The sequence below is a fragment of the Crocodylus porosus genome, unplaced genomic scaffold (genome assembly GCF_001723895.1).
Source record: "Crocodylus porosus isolate Cpor-Errol unplaced genomic scaffold, CroPor_comp1, whole genome shotgun sequence".
Lineage (NCBI taxonomy): Eukaryota > Metazoa > Chordata > Crocodylia > Crocodylidae > Crocodylus > Crocodylus porosus.
Window position 1 is genome coordinate 65,801,951 of NW_017728918.1, and position 18,293 is coordinate 65,820,243.

General features: G+C 42.7%; 1 protein-coding gene across 6 annotated transcripts in view; it reads left to right on the plus strand.

Moving 5' to 3' along the window:
• DOPEY1 (dopey family member 1) overlaps positions 1 to 18,293 on the plus strand; it is a 115,597-nt gene that overhangs the window by 80,883 nt on the left and 16,421 nt on the right. For 5 of the 6 annotated variants that reach the window (XM_019537675.1, XM_019537680.1, XM_019537679.1 and 2 more), the window contains 10 exons: positions 709 to 764; positions 3,285 to 3,389; positions 4,307 to 4,373; positions 5,825 to 5,969; positions 6,237 to 6,316; positions 7,876 to 7,985; positions 12,752 to 12,901; positions 13,331 to 13,392; positions 15,125 to 15,277; positions 16,595 to 16,731. In XM_019537675.1, the coding sequence (XP_019393220.1) occupies positions 709 to 764; positions 3,285 to 3,389; positions 4,307 to 4,373; positions 5,825 to 5,969; positions 6,237 to 6,316; positions 7,876 to 7,985; positions 12,752 to 12,901; positions 13,331 to 13,392; positions 15,125 to 15,277; positions 16,595 to 16,731 (1,065 nt within the window). The remainder of the gene's footprint in view (positions 1 to 708; positions 765 to 3,284; positions 3,390 to 4,306; positions 4,374 to 5,824; positions 5,970 to 6,236; positions 6,317 to 7,875; positions 7,986 to 12,751; positions 12,902 to 13,330; positions 13,393 to 15,124; positions 15,278 to 16,594; positions 16,732 to 18,293) is intronic. The other variant, XM_019537676.1, reaches the window with a different exon arrangement.

Below are 18,293 nucleotides of genomic sequence, written 5' to 3' on the forward strand. Positions count from 1 at the left end.
CATGCAGGGCTTTTAGAGGGCCTGGGAATTCAACGGTGGGGCCTGTTACAGTATTTGAGACTACAGAGCTCTGTTGGGAATGGCCTTTGGTGGCAAGGGATGTGCAATAATTGTGCTGATACAGCACCACTCGTACTGCCACTTGTCCCAACCACTGCTAGGTTCATGTTCAGCCTGCAGGAAACCCTGCAGGTCTAGATCCAGCCTGCGTGAGATGAGTTTGACACTCCTGCACTGGATAGATGAATTAAACAGAGCTGACTCTTACCTCCCCCCTGCCCCGATGGGTTCTAATGTTTTTTTAGGTATTGGATGTCTTTATGCTCCCCATTCATTTCTCCTTTATTACTCTATTTAGAAGGTTTAGCATTATGTTGACAATATACCAGGTTGAGGAGAAACCAGTTGTGGTGACTGTGGAGCCAGTGGACGGCATGCCATACTTCAGTCACAGTGGCAGTATGGAGAAGGGAGGGTATGAAATAGGTCTAGAAGCATAAAGAGTATCTTTATATAGGTATCAAAGTTTGGCACCCAGGCTCCCATCTTAGTGCAAATTATTTAATTTGACCTCAAGTTATTCTAATAAATGTTGTTTACCATTTGAAAGCTGGGGATAGGCTCAGTATCCACCATTTTCATTGACATAGACAAAAATAACAGATCAATTTCTGTTTCTTGATGACACTGATTTTCATATTTTTCTAGAAGCATCTCTCACTGGAAGTCTGTATGCTGCAGTTTTTCTATGCCTATATTCAAAGGTAAGACAAAGAGGCCATGGATAAATCATGGCTTTCTTCTGTGTCATCAAGCAGTAAACAAACAGACACAAGCGAGATAAGGCTCATAGGGGGCATGCTAGTAATGGCAGCCTCCCCACTGTGGATGCTGAGCGAGTGCAATACCAACTAGAAAAGCTAGACATTTATAACTCAGCGGGACCAGATGGACTTCATCCAAGAATGCTGAAGGAGCTGGCTGAGGTCATTGTGGAACCCCGGCAAAGCTCTTTTAGAATTTGTAGCACACAAGGGAAATCTCTGAGGATTGGAAGAGGGCTGACATTGTGCCCATCTTCAAGAAGGGAAAAAGGGAGGACCCAGGCAACTATAGGCCAGTCAGCCTAACCTCTGTCCCAGGGAAAATCCTGGAAAAGCTCGTTAAAGAATCTGTGTGTGATACACTCCTGGAAGGTAAGATTCTGAATGACAGCCAGCATGGCTTTGTCGTGGATAGGTCTCGTCTTACCAATCTCATCTTCTACAACCAGGTCTCTCGCCACCTGGACATGGGAGACAAGGTAGACGTTATATACCTAAGCTTCCAAAAGGCTTTTAATCTAGTACCCCACAATATCCTTAGAGAAAAGTGGAAGATTGTGTGCTCGCCTACTCGACAGTTCAGTGAGTGGGGAAACTGGCTACAGGGTAGGACCCAGAGAGTTTTCATAAATGGATCTGTGTCGTCCTGGCGCAAAGTGGCCATGGGGGGGCCTCAGGGGTCTGTGCTTGGACCGGTGTTTTTCAACATCTTTATCAATGATTTGGATGGAGCAGTGAAAAGCTCGCTGGCCAAGTTCATGGACGACACCGCTATGGGGCAGTGTGGTCACGTCAGAAGAGAGGTTGCAGATACAGGTGGACCTGGACAGAGTAGGGAGTTGTGCAGACCAGAACCAGATAAAGTTTAGCGCTTCCAAGTGTAAGGTGCTCCATCTGAGGGCAAACAACCCTCAACGTACATACAGGCTCGGTGGTGACTGCTTGACTTGCACCACAGCTGAAAGAGACCTAGGGGTAAAGATAGATTATTGCATAAATATGAGCCGTCAGTGCAAGGCAGTGGTCAGCAGAACAAATAACATGCATGCATGAACCGATGCATCTCACACAAAACTAAGGAAGTGATACTCCTGCTGTACTCAGCACTGGTGAGACCGCAGTTGGAGTACTGCATCTAGTTCTGGGCACTGCACTTCAATAAGGATGTGGAAAAACTTGAGAGGGTCCAGAAAAGAGACACCCCTATGATCAAGGACTTTCAAGGAAAGCCATATGAGGAAAGGCTGAAGGACCTGGGCCTCTTTAGGCTAAAGAAGAGAAGGTTGAGAGGGGACTTGATAGCAGCTTACCGCTATATCAGAGGAGTGCATCGGGAGCTCGGTGAAGAACCATTCACTAGGGCACCCCTGGGGAAGACCAGGACCAACGGATACAAGCTCTGGGAAAGCCACTTCAGGCTTAATACCAGGAAAAACTTCTTTACAGTCAGGGTGTCCAGACTGTGAAATAAACTCCCTCCAGAGGTGGTGCAGTCACTCACCCTGGTGGTTTTGAAGAGGAGACTGGGCAATCACCTTGCTGGGGTCACTTGACCCCAGTTGTCTTCCTGCCTAGAGTGAGGTCCCTTCCAGCCCCTAACAATCTATGAAAACAGAATCTGGACATTATAAATCCTTCAAATAAATTTGCATCCTTTTGGTATAACACTAGACTGAAAATTGTATATGTTGAACCTGTGAATAATTATAAAAGAACAATTTTTTAATTATATTTATTGTTGGGGAGAAGAGTATTTTCTGCATTCTCCTGTTGTGCCTTTACCATTTTCCTTCATCTAACTTGAGAGGCCCTACAGCTGACCACCATCCAGCTGAGAGAGGATGAATTCAGTTACTGCAAATGTCACAGGTATTCCTCCAGTTGTAGGCCAGGCAGAATATCTTTTGAATGTGCTGTTCTTTTCCCTCCTTCCAGATTCCAGTGCTTTATGTCCATGGTGTACCACTTCCTCTTGGTCTGTGAATCAAGTGAGAGACATGAGAACTAATTTTTGATTCTCTACACAAACAATAATTTAATTGACATATTTAGACAGGAAAGACATAATACTAAGAAGAGAACTTAGGAAAGAAGGGCGTCTTTACACATGCTTTGGGGTTGCGGGGGGCCTTTTAATTGGAGCAGCTCCGAGATCTACTCTAATTAAAGTGCCCACAGTGTCTCGTGTATTGTGTCCTGTGCTTCAAAATGGCAGTGGGAGAGCTTTAAAGCTCATTCAAGCTTTAGTTAAAGCACCCCTACCCCTATTTTGGAGTGTGGGGTCACTGAATACATGAGCTGCAGGGTCTGCTGAAGCGCAGTAGTTGGCACACTCCAGCAGACTCAGTTAATTGAGTCTGGCATGCTGTAATTACAGCATGTCAGAGTAGCATCCCAGCAAATCTACAGGCACCCTGAGAGCCTCAACGTGATTTTTTTCACTTTAATTTCATCTTGCAGGATACCAGTGTCCAATTTAGTGGATAGCTGGGCATCACTTTTACTTCTTCTGAAGGACTCTATACAGCTTGGTCTTCCAGCACCGGGGCAGTTTCTCATACTTGGGTGAGCAGTTAATTTCATTAGAAACTATAAATATAAATCATTGTAAAATAAAGTATTTGAAACTTTTGATTTAATCAATCACACAACCTAAACACTGCTTCAATCTTCTAAGTGTACTAAGGGTATGTACAAATGAACAAATTATATACCAAGGGGAGGGGTAAGATTTACCACAAGTCCGCAGTGGTAACTGGAAACAGTAATTGCTCAGTATTGTCTTCTGTCCTGTAGTAAATGAAAGCTAAACTGGGTTAGCATAAATAAAATGGGCAAAGGTGTCAGAGTTAACTTCCACTTACTACTCATTCAGAGTGGACAAACAAACAGTTTCCACGAATCAGCTGACTCGGTAATGATCTCCCCACCTTTTTACTCTGTATAATTTCTTCTTCTATTTGTGCCTTTTGTAAATCACGCTTATGTTGTTTTTTGTGTATATTATATCTGTTTCCCATGAAATAGGAATTATAATTATCAACATACAAAAAGTTTCCTGAACATCAGAAATAAAATGTAAATTTTAGATGTATGCGTTAAACATCAAACCTCAGTCTTTGGAAATTGTAGTAATACTAATATGGGATATTAAAACTAATATGGGATATTAAACCAAATTTGTAGTCGCTAATAATTTTGTTTTAAAAAAATATCTTAATTATTATGTTTTGGATATATGCTAGTGTTACAAGTACTCCATAAAATATTAAATAAACAAGGTATAGTGCTACAAATAAAATTACATATCAGACATGAAAATATGTTTTCTCGAAACTTAGCAAACTGAAGGAAACAGCTAAAATGTCACTAAATTTGTACTGTGCATATGAATCTTTCATGGATTTTGGCCTAATATTTTTAAACTGATGTTATTTTATTTTAAGATTATTGCCAGTATTTTTTCATATATTTTCTTTTAGTGTTCTAAATGAGTTTATTATGAAAAACCCCAGTCTGGAGAATAAGAAAGATCAAAGAGACCTTCAGGTGAGAAAATGTTCTTGTATAAAATTATCATTGAAAATATAGTTCAGCAAATGGCTGTTTTAAGAGTGTAGTATAGTCTAAATGGTTCTTCCTGTTCAGCAATAAAATATCTTTAGGCAACTGATTTTATTGTTAAGGCCTTCTATTTACTTTTGCAGTTTTTTCCATTGTTTATAGTTAACTTACAAAAAAAGTGAGTCAAGTAATTATTTGTTCTGTTCTCACTTTTAATATTCCTTCCTGTAAACATTTCAGATGACAGCAGAATTTTGTAACACTTTTATTTGCTACCTCATTAATAATATACAAATATACAGTCTTGTCCCACCAAATACATCTCAGAGTTTGCTAGATTCTGTGGTACCACCCCATTGCTAGGGGTTGGAGATCAGAGATCCTAGCATCTTTCAGCCACATTTTCTGCAGTCTTCCAGCCTGGAAACTGCAGAACCTTATTGGCAGAAGGAGAAGCTTAAGCACAGGATGCTTTTCAACTGGGCAGCTTTTTTCTGTGCATGGGTGGGTAGGACAGGCATAATCTGAAGTATTTCACTTTGAAGTGTGTCAGTTACCCCTATTTCATCAGCTTCAGTCATTTTTTATGCAAGTTGCATTGAGTTGCAGCATAATTGTGCTGTGCATTGTCTGTCTGTTCATTTTTATTGACCTTTTAAGCTACATGCTGCAAGATAAATGTTATGACTGTCCACATCTTCTCTCTGGCATCTCTTCTCCAGATTGAACTTTGCCCATTCTTCTTAATTTTACAGAGGAATTTTTTATTTTCTAAATTCTTATGATTTCTATTCCTGTCCTCTGGCCTTTCTGATCATCTCTGTACTTTTAAGAGTTTTAGAGTCCAGTATTGAGTATTCCAACTAAAGCCAAACAACCCTATGTACAGAACGTACCTTACTTGTCTTGCTTGAGGTACTCCTATATAAAACACTAATCCAAGTTTGTATTTATAACAGCATTGAATTCAACATTTATATTCAACTTATGTTTTTCTCTAACTTTTGTACACTTTTGTACGATACTAATACTAATCAGCCTTCCCTTCTGTGGGCAACAGTTTGCAGTCAGATATGTATATTCTTGCTGTACTTCTTGAAAGGACCTTAAGTGAATTTATTGTATGTTTAAAGCTCTAGACTACTTTCCTTAAGGTTTTTCCTATACTTCTAACCCTGCTTAACTCCTTAAATAGTCCATGGTTTTGATACAAAGAATGTTACCTTGTCCTTCAAGAAATATTTGTAATTGGTAACATATAAAGGAAGTACATGGAAAAGCCACTATGAAACTCCATTTAATATCTTTTCTTTCTTGCTACTGAACTAATGGATATCTATCTAGAAAACATAAACATCTCAGAAGAGTAGAAACACCATTTTACACAAGGGTTTTTTGGAGGATTTTTTTAACCTTTGTTTTTTGTTTTCCTCCAGGATGTAACTCACAAAATAGTGGATGCCATTGGTGCAATTGCTGGTTCTTCCTTGGAACAGACTACTTGGCTAAGACGAAACCTAGAGGTTAAACCTTCCCCTAAGATTATGGTTGATGGAAGCAGCTTGGAATCTGACGTTGAAGGTGGTTTATATGGAGTTTATTCAAGTAATGGATTTAATTAGTTCAGTTACCTTCATGTTACTAAAAGTGATAGCTTTGCAGTGTGTGAATTTACTAAATAAATTTGTGCGTGTGTGGTATATTGAACTCTGTTATATGTAATGTACAGGGCAAAACTATATAGTCCATTTTTATGTCGTTGAAAATATTTGCTTTAAAATGCTTTTCATAGATGCTGATAGAAAGTTTCCAAAATTAATTATTTCTTGATGTCCCTTTTTAATTTAGATATGTTATCACCAGTTCTGGAAACTTCAAACATAACTCCATCTGTTTATAGTGTCCACGCATTAACCTTACTTTCTGAGGTAAATGTTTTCCAGTGTACTAAATCCTGAAATATTGGTTTTGTATTACAAAAGGACCTATAGAGTTTAGAAACATGCACCTAAATGTGAAACTTACCTTGGAGAAATACTAATTAATACATCTGGTGAAAAAAACAATGTGAAATGTACATATACTGTGAGAGGTGAACCTCGTTTATTTATTAATTGGGTTGTTGTAATGCCCAAAAACCTGAACCAGTCTCACTGTTCTGAAAAAACACAGGGGTCAGGTGATCAGAAAGCTCTTTGGTTCAGGGATGGTGCCTACTGACAGATGCCTAAAGGAGACCTGATTACCTGCCATGATCTTTACTTGCATGCTTGTGTTAATTTGTAGCAGTTTGTGGTGGGCATTTTAGCTGATACTTTATTTTACTTGCATTTGTGGAAAGGAAAAAAAGATGACTGTAGCCATTGCCTGAGTGTCATGTGCCTTTGTAGTTCCTGACATGTTATAAGATTTGCTGTCTTGGATCAGGGTTTCTTAGAGTATATGAGGTGAGGGACTTTGGTGTTTTTTGGCATGAGTTTCCAGACTAATTGTTATATTTTGCTGTTTTGTAAGACATATAATATAATACAGGGAAGTCCAATTTCTAAGTGGACAGGGGCTGCAACAGTAAGGGACATTCAGATGTCCCTGCCATCCCCTGCCCCTGCTATTTCCCCCTTTGCTGCTGCACTGCACATCTGTGCAGCCCTTTTTCCTCACCATTGCACCATATGCCTTCATGCTCGCTGCTTCCCTGCTGTTGTACCACATGGCTGTTAAGGCTCTTCCCCCCTCTCCGCCCTGCTGCACTGCACACCTGCATAGGCACCCCTCTTCCCAGCTGTGCACCACGTGCCCCAAACTCAGACTCCACTTCCCCCCCTCACTGCCCCACCTCCTGGGGCAGGAGTAAGAAACAGCAGCTGGAGAAGGGAGGGGGAGCCCAGAGGCCCTGACTGCTATCACAGCCCAAGGGATAGGGGGAACAGTGGCCATAATGTAACCCCTTGTGAGCTGCATATGACCCTCAGGCAACCAGCTGGACAGCACTGGCATAGTATGTAGTCTTGGCTAAGAGTTCATGGGTTTTATTAATTTATTTCTAAATATATAATGAATATTTATAATTTGGGTTTTTGAACCTGTATATTTCATGGGCTATGATCACCTCAGTTTTAAATATGAATGAAAGCTTGTATAGTTCATGCTGTTTTTATCAGTTTTGGCAAACATGCTACTGAATGTGGAGACTTGCCCTAGAAGCTGCTCTTCTTTGGCAAGAAACTATATGAAAGCTTGCTGGATGCTAAAAGTATGCATGAATTAAGTTGTAGGATGAACATGCACCAAATTCACTTCATTAAAGAGAATGTACAAAGAGATTATATCTTATTTCCTATGGTAATAATTCATCATAGATAGGATTTGGAGCACTATTTTATTGATAGACGTATTACAGGAAAGCTGCTATATAAATAAACCTTGTGTTGGGAGTCACAAGTTGGTAAACCCAAGTGTGCTTGCTGTTTTTTTTGTTCCCTCCTAGGTTCTGGCTCATCTTTTGGATATGGTTTTCTACAGTGATGAGAAAGAGAGAGTTATTCCTTTACTTGTAAATATTATGCATTATGTGGTGCCCTACCTCCGCAATCACAGGTATCATTACTATTTTGAAGAACCAGGTCTCTAAAGCCTACTGGAATTTGCTGAATGTGTGACATTTCAGTCGCATCAGGCTCCCTATTCCATGGCACTTTGCAGACAGAAATTTCCCAGCAGAAAAAGGAGTGTGTCCAACTCCTGTAGACTATAAGCCTTAAGCTATTTAAGGATATGATAGTACAGGGTTGTTTGTATTTGCTTGACAGTTATCTGACTAAGAGAAGAACAGGCAGAATAATGCTCAGGCTAGAGAATGTCACAAGGTGTGAACCATTTTAGAAAAATCAAGCAAACTGGATTGAAAAACCTAGGGTAGAAGTTACAAGGTACATGTAATGGTTTGATGTCACACAAGGCTAACTTTTGACAAGATAAAGAATATGTATAAAAATCGGCATATGAATAATAGCTAGAGTAGTACCTATTAAGAATGCATTTACCTTATTTACTCAAGTAGATTACCCTGAATATAAGACAACACCTCATAATTAGATTCTATAAATGGAAAATTTATAAATTTATTATAGTTCTCCAGATACAGAATTTACTTCCACTGCTATAGTAGAAAAAATAAAACTGGAGGGTCAGGTGGCCCCCTTCCCCTCCCCCCCGCCAACTTGTTTGCCTTGTAGCCTCTCCCCTTCCCCCCTCTCCCCCTTAGTGTCAGATCCTGCTCTCTATGAGCACATGGAACTGAGGGGCAAATTTTGAAAACACTGACTTTGAAATGGACAGACCTGTAGTAATTTGCATATAGGTGAATTATTACAGGTACCAACAGACTTTGTTCATCCAGAATTGATGCATTTTATCTTTTTTGAAACTGGTGCTAGCTTTAGCACAGGTGCTCCATAAACACACTTTCAGGCAGGACTTTGGTATGTACTTAGTATGTACTTATATGTTGTACATACTATGCATAATATTAGTTCAAAGCCACAAGGCTCATGATTTTCCATTGGCCTGGGTCCCAGACAGTCAACAGCATTTCAAGCCATGGTGACTGCATAGCTCAACCCTGCTCAGTATGTGTGTGTATACTCCAAATACCCTCCACAAGAGACCAGTGTGCTAATTAACACCCCCCCCCCACTCATGACAATGGAACCAGGTGTTCTTGCCATGAGTCCTGGAATCCTCCAGAAATCTATATGCAGATGAGGCACAGGGCAACCTGGTTTGGCTCTCTCTTCTGGAGGGCAGGGCCACACTAATCATTTGCAACAAGCTGAGAGAGGGGATGGCAGAGGAATTCGTGGTGAACTGTTTGGGGCCCCATTTGGCAATGTTTGCCAGACATTTATGGCCTGTGAAGAAACAGGAATGATTGGAACTGGAAAAGAAAGCCACAGCTCAGTTGTGGGAGTGAAGAGAAAGTTGAAATGTATGGAGTGTAGTGGCTCACCATGACTTGAAAAAGAATCATGGTTTGGGGGGACTGTGCTCAGTGGGCACTACTACAGAGTTTATTTGTATGGACTGTACTGTTCTGTCCTTGTTGTAGGAAAGTTCTCACTGGTATGTTTGTGCAATATGGGCCATGTGTTTTGTAGTCATGTTCAATGCTGGCTGCATTTAATCAGCTTAATGGTAGTTTCCATTACTAAGCACATGCTTGCTTTGACATTAGTTTTATGATATACTAGCCAAATGCCTGTCAAAAATGATGGTGGGGAGGGCAGCTGGGGACAGCAACCTGTGTCTGGCCCTGCCCCCACAGTGTTCAAGGTCAGGCCCACTCTCCCCCTCCCACTCCACCGCTTCAGGGCTGGGCTGCCCCCCCCTTCATCTGCTGGCCCCGCCCTCCAGTCCACTCCACCACGGCCTGCAATACCAGGGGTCATGGCCAACGGTGCTGGAATTCCCCCCCCCCCCCATCCTCTCCATTATTGCAGCCTGTTGGAATCAGGGGGGATGGGGCCAACGTTGCTGGCCTTGAAGGCTGTGATGAAACGGATGCAGGGTCGGGGGTCGGTGCCAGCAGTGCTGGTAATGGTGAGGGGCAGGGCCAGTGCTGCTGGCCCAACTGCTCCGTTGCCTCCTGGGGAGGGTGAGGGTAGAGGCCTCGGGCCAGACTCACTCCTTCCACCTCCGCCCTCACTGCTTCAGGGCCGGGGTCCACTCCCCCCACCCCCACCCAGGAGGCGGGAACAGAGCCCAGTGTCCGGCCCTGCACCTCTGCTCTCCTTGTCTGCCCCCCCCCAACGCGGGCCTGACTTTGTCCTCACCCCCAGCATTTTGGGTTTAGGGCTGCTCCCCCTGTCCCCCCTCTTGCCGTGGCAGCCCCAGGCCCGTTTCTGCCCCTTGTACCGCCATCTCCAGAGCAGAGGAGGGGTACTCCCTTTTCCTCCACTCTGTGGCAGGGCCGGGCCTGCCCCCCCTCGCCATCATTGTGGGGCCCAGTGCGTGCCCCCCCATACCCTCCATTTTGTGGCCAGACTGGGCCCAGCATGTCCCCCTACCCTTCCCACCACCATTGTGGAGCCAGCACCAGGGCTGAACGCCCCCACTATCACCACAACCATTTCAGATCTGGCCCAAGCCACTCCCCACCACTTCCATTTCGGAGCTGGGCTGAGCCTGGTATGCCCCCCCCCGCCATCCTCCCTGCTGCTGTTTCAGGGCTTAGCCTGCTCCTCCCACCCCTGCTACATCAGCCCAGGTCTACTACTCCCCACTCCCTGCCATGGCAGTGCGCCAGCTTCTCCCCCCTCTCAGGCCAGCTCCTCCCTTCCCCTCCCCCTGTCATTGCCACATCAGCCTGGGCCTGCTGCTTCGCCACCCCCCTGCATTGGAAGGGAGCAGTGGGGGGTGCTGGCCTTGCCTTCTCCCCATGGTATCCCAACCCTGCTCCCCCACATGTCGCCACTGCCACCTCCAAGGAGCAAGGGCCTGTCTGCTCCATTGCCACTGCCTCTGGGGAGTGGGGCAGCGGATGCAAGGGGCCTCCCGCTCTATCCACTGTGTCCCTACTGTCATGGCGGCGCTCCACCACACCACCTCCTGTCCTAACTCTGTATTCGCACTCTGGTTGGTTGTTTCTGTCAGCCAGTCAGAATGCAAATAAAGCATGGTGGGCAGATAGGCAGGTGGGAGGAGGAGTGGGCCCAACATAGGGTGGGGGGAAGGAGCAGGTGCACTGCGGCAGTGGGGAAGGGGAGGATGGGCCCAGGCCTGACGTGGGAGGGGGGAGCAGGCCCAATGCGGCAGTTGGGGGGCTGCAACAGTGGCTAGGGGAGGGGAGGAGCAGATCTCCTCCCTGCCTTGTGCCCGGGCCCTCTCCTCCCTCACTCCCACCCCCCCACATCAGCCCTGAGCCCACTCCTCCTGTCCCCCCACCACTGCTGGGTTGGACCAGCCCTGCTGCTCCCCTCACCCCCTTCTCTGCTGCCATGGCCCAGCTTCTCTCTACCTTCAGGAACCAGTCCACCCCTGCATTGGGCCCAGGCCCACTCCTCCTCTGCCTGCAGCTGCGGCGGGGAGGCGGGGAACAGGCCTGGACCCCAAGCAGCAGGAGGAAAGTGGGGAGCTGGCCTGGATGGGGCGGGGGGCAGGGCAGATCGGAAGAGCGCTTCCGCAGGAATGCCCCCCAACATTCTTGACAGGCAGTTGGCTAGTACTGTATATAATGAGGTTTCCTTGTATGTGAATATGTGAATGTAAGCCAAGGAGGTTTTTTTCCCCCATGCTGATTGGGGAAAAAATCTTGTGTTGTATTCAAGTAAATATATAGTATATATATTTTTATTTTATTTATTAAGCTTTTTAGTAAGCAATAGCGTGAAAAAAACAGGTCCACTTTGGAATTTTTGCTCTTTAACCTAGAATTGCAGTTCTTGCTGAATTGCCTGCTTTAAATGCACTTTGTTAGCACTTTTGAAACCTAGGTAAGAAGGACCTTTCCCTAACAAGTTAGCCAACTGTTAAAGGTTTTTCAGACTTTAAGACTGAAATTTAAGATTAAATGGCTTTCAGACATTGATATGATTGTTATGCCTTTAGACAAATATATATTTTATAAATTTTAATAATTTGCTTTATATGCCTTATCTCTACTGTTTAGTGTTGATGTCTTTTCTGTATTGTGTCATGGAATTTGGTATTAAAAAAAATGGATATTCTTATGCTGTGCGTGTTCAGTTTTAGTAGGACCAGCTCTTCAACCTTGGTTGGTTCTCAGAATCCATCTGAGGATGAACAGCCCCTTCAACAAATTATTTGAAATAAATAGGTTGAGCTGTGAGCCAGCAGGTCAGATCTCATCTTTCTGGCTGGTGTTTTTATGTCCATGCATTTCACAGCCCTTCTTGATCAGGGCCTCATACCCCAACTTCCAGTGATACTGAAGTATCAGCTGCCATCCTTGAGAAATTACAGGTATTTCAGACATAGTTTGGAATAGAATCCAAGTCTCATATAAGGCAGCCCCAAGTCTTCTTCACTTAACCATATTATGCTTTGAAGCAAATATGATATGTGCTTTGGGGTCTGTCTAACCACAATCCTGCATTTCCGCCTCAGAGACATGAATAAAATTCAGGATCCTAACACAAATCGCTCACTGTTTTTCAAGCTCTGGTTGATAAAGAGTATGGTTAAGCAGTATGGTTAATCAAAAGATAGATACTGCTTCTGTAGCATGTCTGACAGTGATTTTTATTTGATATTTTAAAACTTTAGCAGCAGTTTGCACAAGAGTTCATAACTTCTGTTAAGCAGTGATTTAAATGATTTCATGTTGAGTTGCTTTCCCTTTCCAGTGCTCATAACGCATCTAGCTATCGGGCTTGTGTTCAGTTGCTGAGCAGTCTTAGTGGGTATCAGTATACAAGGAGAGCATGGAAAAAAGAAGCATTTGATCTTTTCATGGATTCCAGCTTCTTCCAAATGGATGCTTCTTGTGTTAATCAGTAAGAGTTTTTTATGTATGTCATGATATGTTTACCTTGTAGCATATAATTAGTTTTACATTAAGCATGCCCGCTTTTCCAAAAAATTGTGCTGTTCATGGGGGCATACAAATTATGATGTAACAACTTGCATGGTCACATGAAAAAAATAATACACAAACCTTATCTATATGCATGAATTGAGTACATTTTGATGTATTTATCATTGGCATGAATAAGAGATAATACTGAAAATTACATATTGCAGTTAGTTTACACATGCAAAACTGTGTGTGTATATGTGCGCATAGACAGATAGATAGACGTAGGTCAGGTTGGGGCCATTAGGAAATTTGGCTCTGTATATATTTTGCAATTTAGTTAACAGAAGAAAACTCTTCTGATAAAAATGGCATCCTTTTCTAATGACCTATAATCATTGCCTTTTAGTTGGAGAGCAATTATGGATAATTTGATGACCCATGACAAAACCACATTCAGAGATTTGATGAGTGAGTATTGGCTCCTGCTGTAGATATTTATGTTTTGTTATTCTTCAAAGCACTCTGTGCAGGATAACTTATTACTATAATGGATGGTAGGATTTACCTGAGAGACTGAAAAATCCTAACATTGTTAGTTCACTTCAGAAATTCCAGAAAAGAGATATTTGTAAATTGTTCAACTTAAATGTATTTTAACTGTTTTAATTTAATTTTTATTAAGCTACTGGTATCTTGGAAAATAGTCAACATGTACACCTTTACATACTAGAACATAGCTCCTACTAAATAAATGGGCTTATACCTACCTACACCACCAGTGAATTTCACACTCTACATGAAAAAGTTTAACAAGTAAATATTTTTTCGATCTTAAAATGTCTTTAGTTGTGCTCTGCCATAAGGAGAGAGAGGATTCTAGATTCCTGAAGAATCATTTTTTGTATAAACAATGTATTTAAACAATGTGTAGTAACACTGCTATGCTTAGATGTGCTCCAGTAAACTGAGAGCAGAATTTGGCCCAATATGTGTAAAATGTAAAGGCCATTGGAAGTTTTCATTTAATACATGTTTCTTACAAATATATGTAGTTAAGCTGTATCCCAGGGGTGGACAAAAAGCCTGTGGGCCAAATCCGGCCTGCCAGGCCATTCTATCTGGCCTGTGGGGCCCCTAAAAAATTTAGAAAATTAATATTAATCTGCTCCTGGCTGCCTGTCAAAGATGACATGAACCAGGGCCAGTAGAACCCAGGGGAAGCTGCCGGGAGCCAGCAAAAGGCCAGCTGGGCCCCATCCCCCAACTGGAAGCCTCTGCTTGCCCTGACTTTCACTGCTTCTGTGCATGCCTGCTCCAGCACCATGTGGCCCTGGGCTGCATCACTGAACTACAGGAGCACAGAGCCACACCAATATTCCAGCGCCAGGAGTAGGAGGAGGGGTGTGTGTGTGTGTGTGTGTGTGTGGTGAGGGAGGCACAGAGTACGTGTGCGCGCACGTGCATAGGGCAAGTCCCACAAGCACACCCTGCCATACACACAGATCCCCGCCCCAACATCCCCTCATACACTACAGCCACCCCCCCACACACAACCCCCACAAACCCCATACCCACCCACATTCCATATATCCACACACACTTGCATGCTTCCTCACCCCACACCTATCCCCCCACAAAACCCCTACACACACCCACAGCCCCCCGCAAACCTATACCCATCCACCCAAACCCCCCACAGTATACAAGAGTAACACTTCAGTTTAAGCTATTGTGCAGTCATCTGTCTGTGCAGTACATAAACACATATAAATCAGGACAAAAATATTTTTTTAAATCAAATTAATGAATGTTATAGATGTTAGATTTTTAGCATATAATTTGATATTTTTCTGGTTCTGGCAAAACCCCTTGCTGAAAGGACTACTTCTGGTGGCAAAGGTTGGGGGTTAGGAGGTGGGACTTCCAGTCCTAAGATGGTGAGCAGGGGGCAGGGCACCTGTCAGGGGGTAGGGCCACCCATGTGGTCCTCAACAGCTTGCCAAAACTCAGTAAGCAGCCCTCCACCCGAAATAATTCCCCATCCCTGCTGTATCTGATACAGAGGTATCAGTTACAGCAGAGACCCATAGAAACTGTTGTCCTAACTTCAGAATACATTTCTGTGATAAAATATCAGTTGGTCATACTTTAATGTTTAATGTTACTAGCTTGTCCCAAGACACTGTGTTTTCCCTTTTAGCACGAGTGGCTGTGGCTCAGAGCAGTTCACTCAATCTGTTTGCTAATCGGGATGCAGAGCTGGAACAGCGAGCTATGCTCCTAAAGAGATTGGCCTTTGCCATTTTTAGCAGCGAAGTAGACCAGTACCAGAAGTACCTTCCAGATATACAAGGTAAGTAGAAATTCATTGCTCACTATTTTTTAAATAAAATGGATTATTATTGAGAAAAATTTTCTTATAAAATTTGTGTGTTCTCTGTGGTGATGTAACAACAGCCACTAGTGCTTCCAGTGTCAGCCATCTGGCTTTGGAATCTGTGGGTGAGATTTTATTGAAATAAACAACAAAATTCTATGAATTTCAGTGGGAGCAGTGTTGGGTCTTAAATTATATTAACACACATGAGTTTTTTCATTGCCAGCTGACTTCAAGCTGGATCATGTCATAAATCTATCATCTTACCATTTTGTCAGTGTCCGTGGACAGGCTGGTTTGCATAGGGGATTTATATGCACATGTTTTATCTTACTCTACTTCAGAAAGGGAGATATGCTAGGTTTAGAGAGAAATATTTTAGGTTCCAAAAATTCCTGAAGTTGTTTATTTTGCACTTCTGTCAGTCTGACTAATACCACATTTTCTGACATACGGCATGCCCCAAAATAAAATACACACCTTTGTTTTTAAAAGCAGAATGAAGAAAAAAAATATTTTTCCAGAGTTATAGCTGCAGAGCTGATGCATACTTCCTTTTCTACTTAACCAAAAGCTAAAACTTTAACTGCTCTTAAAGACTGGTCTCCATAAGTGCATCTATGATTTTGAAAAGAGGTAGAGTCTCCAAGGCTGTCAAATAGGAGAAGAGAGACCAGGAACAACTAGCAGACAACAAAATTACCCTAAAAAGGATTACCTTGATTAGTGGAAAATCAAGGCTATTATAAAGAGAAATTATAGTTAACATTTTTGCCACAGTGAAGGATGGGGAGTCATTAAGTCAATTGACACCCTCAATTGACACAAGGCTAGTACTGCTGCACTGTGGAGTAGAAATCAAAGCAAGGTGTTTCTCTTTGGGGAGAAAAACAGCCCCCCCACTTCAGACATTCACCCAATTTGGGGGTGCTGACTTCTGGGGAAAATGTGTGTGAAGTATACAAGTAAATATGATTGTTATCTCTTCCTGCTGACTTATTGGTAGGGATGGGATGTTCTTGATTTTGCTCTAACATAGTTCAAACTGCTAGGACAAACTGCTGTTTTGTTCATAGGCATGATTTCTCAGTTCTTCCTTCAGTTCTGTAGTTCAGTGATTATAATTTTCTTGGTCTGCTTGTTCCATGATTTGTTTTGTTTGGGTTTTTTTTTTGGAAGGTCCTTTCTGTATTCAAATACAATTTAAAGCTAATGAGAATAAACTGAAGAGAAGATTAAACAGTAACCAGAAGTATTCTGAATTGAGCAATCCCTGTTGACTTTCTGTTTCAGAAAGACTGGTAGAAAGTCTCCGTTTGCCACAGGTGCCCACTCTTCATTCCCAAGTGTTCCTGTTTTTCAGAGTATTGCTTTTAAGAATGTCTCCGCAGCACCTTACCTCACTTTGGCCTACCATGATCACTGAACTGGTGAGTTGCAATTAATATTCATGATTTAGAAAATTTATGTTGTAAAGTTAAAAAATATGAAACAAGTCCTGAACATCTTAGCTGGTCTCATTGAAGGCAACTATAGTTACATTATGTATATTGAATGTACAGTGGACGTGACTTGAACTGAATGCTGACTTGTTTGCACAAGCTAATTTATAATTTGTGTTCCTGAACCAAATGAAATGTCTGTATGGTTTATGCCAGTGGGAGCTAACTTTTTTGGCAGGCATACCACAGATTAGCCCCGTGCCTTACCTAAGTGCTACTCTGATCCCCTTCTTCTGCCTGATCAGCTGCTCTCCTCAGGGCTGGCATGGTGCAGATGCTAAGGTGCATGATTCAAGGCCATAGCAGAAGCCTTCACTGTGCAGCCCTGTCAGATTCTGACAAATCTGTGAATTCAGCTAAATACCATGTCACATGGACATGGTAAGGAAGGAGGTGCTCTCTCTTCTGCCCCTTGCACCCTGCCCTATCTGCTGCTCTGCTTTCTATTTCCTGCCCCATCTGTCACTATGCTGCCTGGTCTGCCATGCACATAGGTAGTCTGTACCAGTGGGGGCACGTATGCTGCAGATTGACAATCCTTGGTTTATGCTATTAGTTAAGCTATACAGAAAATATTTTTTTCCTAGAAAATTGCAGTCTCTGCCCCTTCCCATCTGTCTCCTGGAGGAACTTTGCACCTTCACCAGTGTTGTCATTCCTTCCCTGCTCTTAATTACCAGTTCAATTCCTGCCAAAGTAAGCTTGCCGCCTCCTCCCAGCATGTCTGCTCCTCACTACTCTCACTTGTTTCTTTCCTGCTATTACTGATTAAGCCCTTTTCCGCCTATGATGATGACATCAAGATTCAAGTCTTGTTATTTTGGTGATCAGTGGTGATTTCACAGCAGTTTACCGCTGAAGTGTTGTCATTAGATAAATGCAAGGTGTAAGGAATGGTCTTTACCCTTTGTGCCATTCTAGTAGGCTAGAAGGCTGCTTTTAAGCTGCTGTCCACAGTTTCTTCTTATACAGGAAATCCCCAGACACTCTGGCTCCCATAAAGGGAGTATTATGGGATTAGAAGTGGGAGATGGCCAGAACACTTTGTTTTATACTTATCTAAGGTCAGCATTGGTGGTCCTTAGAGAGGCCATTACCAGCTGGCTTAAGTTACAAAAACACAGAGGTGTTGAAATAAAGTCTGAATTTTGCTGGAGGTTAACCTACTTCTTGATTATCCCAGGGGGAGTAAAGAAGGCATAATGCCCTTCCTGTTCTAAGCAATAAATGGTGGTAAGCTAGAAAAAAAAAATTCTAAAAATTATGGGAATATTGTTTTGCAATATATATATATGTTTAAAGTGACTCCAAAACATACAAACATTAAGAAGCATTCTCTCACATCATGAGAGAAGGGTTGCCAGTCTAAGTAGCTACATTTCCCTGATTTCCCACCTGTCCTCAGCCGTGAGATAAATTGTAGCCACCTAGGGTGAGCGTGCACATGCGTCTTGCAACATCTAAAAGTCCTTTGAGATGCTGCAAGAGGC